This window comes from Gadus chalcogrammus, chromosome 11 (genome assembly GCF_026213295.1).
Source record: "Gadus chalcogrammus isolate NIFS_2021 chromosome 11, NIFS_Gcha_1.0, whole genome shotgun sequence".
Taxonomy (NCBI): Eukaryota; Metazoa; Chordata; class Actinopteri; order Gadiformes; family Gadidae; genus Gadus; species Gadus chalcogrammus.
In genome coordinates, this window is record NC_079422.1 from 10,564,394 (window position 1) to 10,573,244 (window position 8,851).

General features: G+C 44.1%; 2 protein-coding genes across 2 annotated transcripts; one reads left to right on the top strand and one right to left on the bottom strand.

Moving 5' to 3' along the window:
- Nucleotides 1-240: 240 nt before the first annotated feature.
- isg20l2 (interferon stimulated exonuclease gene 20-like 2) lies at nucleotides 241-3,929 on the bottom strand. Its single transcript, XM_056601271.1, has 4 exons — nucleotides 3,771-3,929; nucleotides 2,448-3,352; nucleotides 1,696-1,896; nucleotides 241-750 (listed from the first exon to the last, which is right to left on the bottom strand). Exons 2-4 carry the CDS (start codon nucleotides 3,219-3,221, stop codon nucleotides 610-612), a joined length of 1,116 nt encoding a protein of 371 aa, XP_056457246.1. The 5' UTR covers nucleotides 3,222-3,352; nucleotides 3,771-3,929; the 3' UTR covers nucleotides 241-609.
- Nucleotides 3,930-3,978: 49 nt separating this feature from the next.
- mettl25b (methyltransferase like 25B) lies at nucleotides 3,979-8,448 on the top strand. Its single transcript, XM_056601270.1, has 8 exons — nucleotides 3,979-4,426; nucleotides 4,546-4,664; nucleotides 4,954-5,158; nucleotides 5,304-5,366; nucleotides 5,528-5,662; nucleotides 5,738-6,576; nucleotides 7,239-7,423; nucleotides 8,252-8,448. The coding sequence occupies exons 1-8, from the start codon at nucleotides 4,325-4,327 to the stop codon at nucleotides 8,335-8,337; spliced, it is 1,734 nt and encodes a 577-aa protein (XP_056457245.1). The 5' UTR covers nucleotides 3,979-4,324; the 3' UTR covers nucleotides 8,338-8,448.
- The last annotated feature ends 403 nt before the right edge of the window (nucleotides 8,449-8,851 follow it).

Sequence of the window (8,851 nt, forward strand, 5' to 3'; positions counted from 1 at the left end):
CACACACACACACACACACACACACACACACACACACACACACACACACACACACACACACACCAATTTCCATCATCACAACAAACAGGGTACCTGTCCACAATGACTAATATTTTCTTGCAATAAAGTTTTCTTACCAATGCATTTTGATCAACGATCTTACTGTTCAAGAACTATGTTGGCAGGTGACAAATCGATATCGTGGGCAGACTTCATATTTTATGCAATAGACATAGAAATGGAAAAGAATAGACGTATAAACGGAGGGAACACATGTCATTTATTTTGGATCCATTGAGAACGATGGCGCTGCACAGCTGTGTTGCGGCGGGACACACGTCCATCACCAAATAGAAAAAACTCGTATCATGAGGTTATTTTTGTATTAAACCTCAATAAAGCAAATCAGTCAAAATTATTTTTCAACTTATGTAAAATCAAATAATAAAAATCTTTGTCATTTAAGAGCCAGGGCCAAACAGTGGTTGGAGTGCCCCATAGTTGGAATTACACAGTGTTCATGGGAAGATCCAAATTAAACCCTGCTACGGTGGGTCTGGACTCGCATGGGTCTGGAACACCAACACACCCGCCAGCCTTTCCTTGACATTATTTAGAGGTTAACCCCTTGAACACTCCCCAGAAGTTGTATCCAGTGGCTAGAACCTTCTCCCAGTCGCTGGCCACGGCCCTGTAAAGCTTCATGGTGGCCCGGGCGTCCTCCAGGGAGGAGTGGCCGTTCTTCCCCGTCTAAAGACACAACAACACAAGACAATGTTAAAGGTAGGTGGTCAGTAGAGGTCCTCCGCCCTGTCGGGGCCTGTATTATGTAAAGAGCCAGTAGCTACTTTCAGAATGATATCAACTTCTACGACAGCATCGAGTAGCAATGTCAAGTGATGAGGGTCCTTGATCGATTCATGAATTGTATTTACTTATTTAGTCTGTACATTTTAAACTATAGGTCATAGCTAACATAGATTACTTATGTTGGACATGGCAGAGGTAACGGCCTATTCATGTTCTCAACACACAGTCCTCTTAATGCATCCAAATTAGTCAAATACCTTCATAGACTTATAATTACCTCTATCTTTTGTATGTATTTATGTTATCAATAGCAGAAGGAGCCACAAAGCAAGCCATTGTTTACTTGCGCTGCTTTATGTGAATATAGCTTGCTTTTTGATAACATGACGGTGTGAAGTAGCAACACAACAGCTTCATTTTAGATAGCTGCTTTCTCAGAAAGAGTGATAGCCTATTTTTAGTTATCGTAAAGGGAAACCATGCCCGAAACTAACATCACATTAAAAAGTGTGTGAAAGTACATTCTAATTGATTTCTCTAAATACATAGGATACTTTTGCAGAAGGACGGAGCAGGCTCATCTTCAATAGGCCCTCCTACGGGAGAGGGTTAGCTTCATGGACACGTGTAGTACAACGTCACAGTTTGTATGGATGTGTGGAGCTATGCTCCCTATGGTAGATGTTGATGGCGAATCCCATTTTCGAGAGAAGGTGCAGTATAACGTCCAGGAAAAGGCCTGTATGTTGTGTGTGCTTTATTGCTAATAAAATAAACCTGTATCTGCCTGTATATTCAGGGCTGCATCATCTTGTCCATTTTGCATTAGAACCCATTATGGATAAAAATCTGACGCGATCCTCACATAGGTAGGCACCCGCCTACCTGTATTTCGTCGTTCAGGATGGCCTTGCTCAGGATCTTCAGGGAGACGGTCCGCTGCACCTCGAAGCCCCCTTTCAGGTTGAGCAGGGGGATCTTCTGGGTGTCTCTGGTGTGGGAGGGGGGGTGGACATAGGCCAGGGACTGGAAGTCGTGGTGGACAGCGTGGCCCACCACCACTTTGCCATGGAGCAGCTTGGCCACCTGACCAGAATGGATACCGTACGTTAGGTCATTCACAATCTATTGAAAACCATCCTCAAATTGTTACACAACCTGGGAGGAGAACTATTTGGCATTTTTTCCAAATGGGATAATTTCTGAATCATGAAGGACATTGCAACTTATTTACTAAAATAAAAATGACAGTGTGCAAATCTTGTGGTATAAAAAAACAGATATCAAAGGGGTGATATTATGCCACCAGGTGTGAGTGTGATTAGCAATTACAAATTTACAAGTCATTTAAAAATCTGCCTTTTCCTGTGTTTCAGTAATAAAAAGTGGGAGTATCCACCTAGATGAATGCTGGATAGATCAGTCTACCAGCCAACCCAGTGGATTGTAGCAAATGTTGCTTATCTATCCATCATCCATCTAGTTGGACACTCCCATTTGTGACGTCACCGAAACTCAGGGAAGGGCATATTTTCAAAAGGCTTGTAATGGCTTATCCCACTCACACCTGGTCGCATAATATCACCCTTTTAAACATCAAAGAATAATAAAAGAGTACTTGTATTCCCCTGTGTTACCCGTTTCTTGGCTTCTTGGAAGGGCATGGCGTTGACCAGGTCCTTGGGCCTGATGCCGCTCCAACGCGTCCTGTAGCACGTAACGAGTTGATCAGGCTTGATGTACTCATCAAAGATCACGTCGCCCTCATAAGACACGACGCTGCAGCGGGCCAGCATGCTGACCTGTCCCTGGGGGCCGCCCCCCACCATTTCACAGTCTATGGCGGCATACTTTGAGGGGTTTATCGACGCTGGTGCCAGTGCTGGGATGTTCAAACCATCGAGTAAAGAGATGGCCCTTTGGTTTGAATCCGACACATCTCCTGGTACTGGAGCCCGCTGAGCAATGGTGGGCTTCTTTGTTTTCCTTGAACGTTTGCTGGGTCTGCCTGAGACTGGACGGCGTACACCGGGTTCAACTTTGGGGTTTACCTTTGCAGGTTGGGGTCGAGTCGTATCGTGCTTAAAGATGACTTTTGGTCGTTGAGAGTGAGACCCTTCTGTGCTGCTCCCAGTCGAACTGGATTTACCTGCTTTGGCCTTGTCCCGCCGATGTCTGTATGGGGGTATGTATGGCTCCGACTTCGATCTAAGCAAGCCCTTCCGCTCCAAGAACTTCCTTTTTTTCAGAAACCTTTCATGATTCGGATTTTGTGATACAGACTTCTCTTTGTCACCAGAGTAAACCACATTGATAAACATGTCACATTGGTCCTTTTGTGGTTGGCCTTGGCTCTTTTCGGGTGTTGAAGCCGATTCACCCCCAATTAAAGTGTTCATAATACCAAACATGACGAGTAATACATCGGATAGGGGTGTTTTTTTGATGAAAGTAGAATATGGTTCGACAGAAAATAACTGCCTTCTCCAACGCCTCAAACGTGAAAGCCTTTTTGCTTTCGGGTTCAAGAACTAGGGGAAAACTGCAAAACACAATAAATCACGTAAGAAAGTATGAAAACGTACAAAGACGAGAACTAAGCATCTTTATATTCAACTCTGTATGGTTTGGTATTGCATTATATATATACAGTACGGCAGTTATGTATACTGTACTGACAGACTGATCTATTTTTGCATTGTTTGTCCTTATCGATGAAAACGATATATACTATCTTTAAATAGGTTGGTACTTACAGGCTTGTAAGATTATCGATTAAAAAAACAACCCTTTCACATCGTGTTGGACAAAATAAGGGCTCCATAATCCGTAAAAATATATAAACGAGATTATTGTTTTTGTGTGATGCTAGCTACAGTTAGCTTTTTAGCTCCGTTTTATTTTATATGACAAGTTATAGAAGATAAAAGATAGTTATGGTAATAAAAGTAAAAACCTACCTTAATGCGAGAACGAGCTGAGATAAAAATGAACTGCGGAACTGTGTAAGCCTCCTAAAATGTTTAAAACATTGGACATAATTTTGGACCTTCCAACCAATTGGTCTACCCCCAACCACAGTACCATGAGGCGCCACACGACTGCACCAATAATCAGCAGAAATCCATGCAGAAATCGCGAGATTATGATTAACAACTACTTCCTGTTCCGGGTTGCACCCGTTTTGTTTTCTGCCTCCTATCTGCTTCCAGTTTCACTTGTTGTTTTGTTTTAGAAAGTAAAAAGCTGTTATACGTCTCTGTAATCCCAAAATGATTAAGTCATTCATTTTTAATTTCGGAAAAAAATCTTCACCGAAAACTTTATTGGCCACCATATGTGCTCCATAGTTGAATGGAGGATATGTTATAACAGAAGTTAAAGTATCTAAGCTTTTAAACATTACTGAGTCCTTAAATGTTAAGGCATTTCTGTCCTGAAAAGCCTCGTCCAGACTTGGGGCTTTCATCTTCAACAACATACAGGAGCAATACCTTCCGATTTAAATTCGCAGATGTTCACATTAAGTCTCTCATCGCAGGACCAGAGGGATCTGGCGAGGAACCTTACTACGTTTCTATCCCAATACAAGTACATATCCGACTCCTACATAATTGTAAGTCGTATTTCACTCCCCAACCCTTATTGTCATTGTATATCCTATCTAGTGGGGGGGGTTCACTTTCATAATAAATTGTTAACTGCATAAGGTCAAACTACTATAATGTTCCACAGGAATTCTTCACAGAAGACCTCTGGGAAAGACTGCCAGCCCAATGGCGTGAGGTGTTGTGTGGTTTATCGTTTCCCCAGATCGCAGATCTCTTACTGGACACAAAATGTCAAGAAAAAAGGTATTGCATTTAATTTTAGAGAAAGGCGTTTGGGACCTCTCCCTTATATAGGCTTGACATTGGGAGATTGACTTCCAAACGGACTTATAATTATCGAATGGGGTATTTCTGATTGTGATGCAATGCATATATATTCACTGGGATATTGATACCATCAGATTGGTTTAAAATTATATTTGGTGCTACGGATGCAAGTTGGGATCATTTCCACCCGGTTGGGACCTGATTTGTCATACCCTAATATTTGTCATCAGAGTCAAATTTTTAAGTAAAAGCGTTGTCATTACAGATACCCATCCGCATGGCCTCTGTCTCTGCTGGCGTTTCGTGCCACTGCCCATGCTCTGTCCTTCCCTAGACGGGCTGGGCAGGGTGGAGCAGTAGACCCAGTGGAAGAGTTCCTGAAGAACCACAGCCAGAGCTCCATGCTGAGCCATATCTTCAGGAAACACGTCAAGCCGAAGAAACAGCATGAGATCCGCAAGCTTGGCTCGGTACGACCTATGGTGTTGTTGTATGGAAATCTATCGAGTTGTTGGTTATGGTCATATGGTGCTTACTGCTAATCGGAAATCTTGATCTATATTGTACTAAACCCTTATATCTCTCCTGGGATTAATAAAAATCTTATCTTGGTAGTTGGTAAAACAACTTTGCGACCAGACTAATTGCGAGGCGGTGGTTGACGTTGGATCTGGACAGGTAATTTGCTCTTTGTAAGTTGTCTCATGTATAATTTTGAGGAAGCAACGATTCATATGTTCTCATTTCTCGCAACCACGTAGGACAGATACTTTAACAACATTTAGAAAGTATTTAAAATAAAATTTGGACCGCTTAAATCCAAAGTATCTGTTCTGAAGGGGCACCTCACTCGCTTCCTGTCCTTCGGCCTGGGACTGTCAGTCACGGCCATCGAGGCGGATCAGAGGTTGGTGACCATGGCAACCAAGTTTGACGAGGAGCTCCGATGTACTTTGGAGAAGGAGAAGATAAGGGTTGGTCCACTGTCAGTTGCATTTACAAAATACTGACAGTTTGTGGACAGGACTTGACTTGTCTCTCTCTTTTAGGATGGACCCTCCCATCTTTCTAAATCCGGCCCATCGCCTCACCACGTGGTTGGTTGGGTGAACCCAAAGGCATCATGGGAGCTCTTCCTCAGGCAGCTCAGAGAGGCAGAATGCACGGCTGCGGCTCCCTCACCTCTTGACTGCTCAAGTAGAAAGCGACGCAGGAACTCAGTTGAGCTAGACCAAACCCAGGCCCCCCTCGCTACTGGACCAGAACCCAGTGCTCTCTCCATCCCTTTCTCCGTCTCGGCCACAACTCCGCCCCCACACTGCTCCACCAACAGCTTCGGTTGTAGCCCACACGGGCGGCACTCAGGAGAGCTGGCGGGGCAGTCGGACAAGTCGCTAGTGTTGACCGGCCTACACGCCTGTGGGGACCTCAGCGCCACTCTCCTCCGCCATTTTGTGGAGTGCCCTCACGTGCGTGGCATCACCTCCGTGGCGTGCTGCTACATGAAGATCACCACCAGGGAGTACCCGAGCCCCCCAGGCCTGGTTGTGGCCCCCCCCGCCCCGGCCCTTGCACCGGCCCCTCAAGACCCCCTCGACCGGCCCCGGCTGTTTGCCGACGACAGCGATGGCTGCTGTCCGGGCGCGTTCGGCTACCCGATGAGCTCGTGGGTGCGGGGCTTGCCGGGTCACGGGCTGTCCTATAAGGCGCGAGAGGGGGCGTGTCACGCCATGGAGGACTACCTGCAGAGGCTCAGGGAGGGGAGTCTGTTGCTAAGGACACACTGCTACCGGGCGACCCTGGAGACCGTCATCAGGGAGGCTAGGCCCGAGATGCGGCGGGTGGGCGTCCAGACAATCAAGAAGGCCCACTTACTTCCATTTACAGAGTGAGCTTGTGTCTTTTTTTTTTTACAACGCAACGACCAGCCTCATCTGATAGTGTTATTTCTGACCCCTTCTTCATAAATTTATTGGTATATTTAAGAATGTCACAGAAGCCTAGGCAATAAATAACTTTAAAGGTGTGTCGGATTTAGTGGCATCTAGTGAAATAGACTTGCCAGTAATAATAACGTTTTAATTAGTGTATAGAAAGGAAGAATCGTGGTGTTTTTAGACACATTAGAAAGAACCTTTATACCTACACAGGAAGAGGGTAGTCTTCAAAATGTGAGCCATGTTTCTACAGTAGACCAGAATGGACGGCTCTAGTGAGGACACTTTATTTGAATCATTGCTATTTTACGTTTAAGCTATGACCTATCGTTTAATAGAATACAGTTCCAAGTGTTTTTTATAAATCTGTCAAGGAACCTCATCACTTGGTTACTCAATGCCGTTTATGCCGATTATGTCATCATTTTGGGAGGGGGGGTATTCAGTTGGTTGCTAGACGCCGCACCTTCAATGCATATATACACTAGTATCCCCTTCTTTTTGAAATGCATCCAGGAGGACTGCTTTTCAAAGTCTACGTTATATATATTATATGCATGTCATGGTTATGGGCACCCACTGTCTGCTAAAGCTATGGTCCCTCAAACTCCAGGTACGCCCGCCTTGGCCTGGCCCGCCTGGGGCTCCCGCCCTCTCTGCTCCTTGAGCCAGGCAGGCTGGAGGCCATGCTGAAGCAGGAGGCCAGGGTGGTGGTGTACTTCAGCCTGGCCCTGCTGTTGGCACCCGCTGTGGAGACCTTGGTGCTTCTCGACCGCATCATCTACCTCCAGGAGAACGGTGAGGGAGGGTCACATGGTCTGCTGGAGCCCTGGTCTAGGAATCATCCTTCTGTAAAGGGAGGTCAGGCGTCCATAGTGTGTGGAGCTGACGGTTTTTGGGCTGCTGGCCCTTGGTCCTGGCGGTTTTTAAGTTGCTTTCGGCACATCACAGACCAATGTACTTTTTAAGCTAAATAATATGACAATGGACGTCTTTCTTTCTCTAATCTCTTATTTTGTCAAATTAAACGATAAGATGGAGTTTATAGTTTTAAGAGCAAGTTACTCGATGGCTAGAGGGCAGACATTTGGGATGTGGTGGTTGAAACGCCCAAACCACTGATAAGACTCTTTGCCCCCAGAGAAATACATTTTGGTTACACACTACATTGGTTGAGAGGCTGGCCTGTAAACAAATACAAGTCAACGGAGGAGCTGCAGTTTTTCTGGATCAAAAGCAGCATAATGTTTACATTTCTCATAGGATCTCAATGACTCGTTTTTAAATTCATATAACATATTTTATATAAATGTTTATTTTTACTCCAATGTAAACCCTTGAATAATAATTACTCATTAAAATCTGTTGATAAATGTAAACATAAGTTATATTTATCAAGAAAAACCCCAGCTCCCCCGTCATAACCATTTACTTATATTTGTTTACAGGCCAGTCTTCGCTCAAAGATGCTGGCAATGTTGACCTATGACCCAGAGCCCAAGGCGGCGTCTGTATGCGTCTATGATTCCCTCTATATGGCTAGCTAGCTGCTACCCTGAGGAATAAATAGTGCTCATTTTAGTGAATAATATTGTTTCTATTTGTGTCCATTCTGCGTGTCTGTAGGTGTGAAGAGCAAACTATTACCTCTGTTTGATCCAGAACTCTCCCCACGTAACTTTGTTCTGGTGGCCATGAAGACGGATTGTTGAACAGAAATAGCTGTGGTGTAATTGAGATCTATGTCCTTTTTGTTTTATTTTATATAAAAGGCCTGTCAATTAAAATAAATTAAAGATATTTTGCTGGTTTTATTTCTTTGTATGAATACATGTAAGAATGTTTTCATACAATGTTATTTGTAGAATGTTCTTCACCAAAACATAACATTTCGTTACATTGTTTTGACAGCAGGTGGTGCTATTTGATAGAACAGCGCGACTTAACAGAAATAATGTAAGTCGTTGTCCTATTGTCATCTTTTAAACAGCCCCTATTTTACCCCTAGGTGTGAGTGATTAGCCATTACAAGCAGTTTCAAAATCTGCCCTATGATAGTGACATCCCAAATGGGCATGTAAGCCTATATATAATTACTTTACCAGAGACACGCCATCTCTGCACATCAAGGCCTACCGGTCATCACTGTTAAATCCCCCGTTTGGATGCATCAACAAGCAAAGTGTATGAATGCAATAGATTTTGGTGAACTTCAGTAAATTTCAA

Coding starts and splice junctions, on each gene's coding strand:
- isg20l2 (XM_056601271.1), bottom strand. CDS start 3,221: ATGTTTGGTATTATGAACACTTTAATTGGGGGTGAATCGGCTTCAACA. Junction 1,897..2,447: donor TCCAAGAAGCCAAGAAACGG/GTAACACAGGGG, acceptor CATTCTGGTCAG/GTGGCCAAGCTGCTCCATGG. Junction 751..1,695: donor TCCTGAACGACGAAATACAG/GTAGGCGGGTGC, acceptor TTGTGTCTTTAG/ACGGGGAAGAACGGCCACTC.
- mettl25b (XM_056601270.1), top strand. CDS start 4,325: ATGTTCACATTAAGTCTCTCATCGCAGGACCAGAGGGATCTGGCGAGG. Junction 4,427..4,545: donor TATCCGACTCCTACATAATT/GTAAGTCGTATT, acceptor AATGTTCCACAG/GAATTCTTCACAGAAGACCT. Junction 6,577..7,238: donor CACTTACTTCCATTTACAGA/GTGAGCTTGTGT, acceptor CTCAAACTCCAG/GTACGCCCGCCTTGGCCTGG.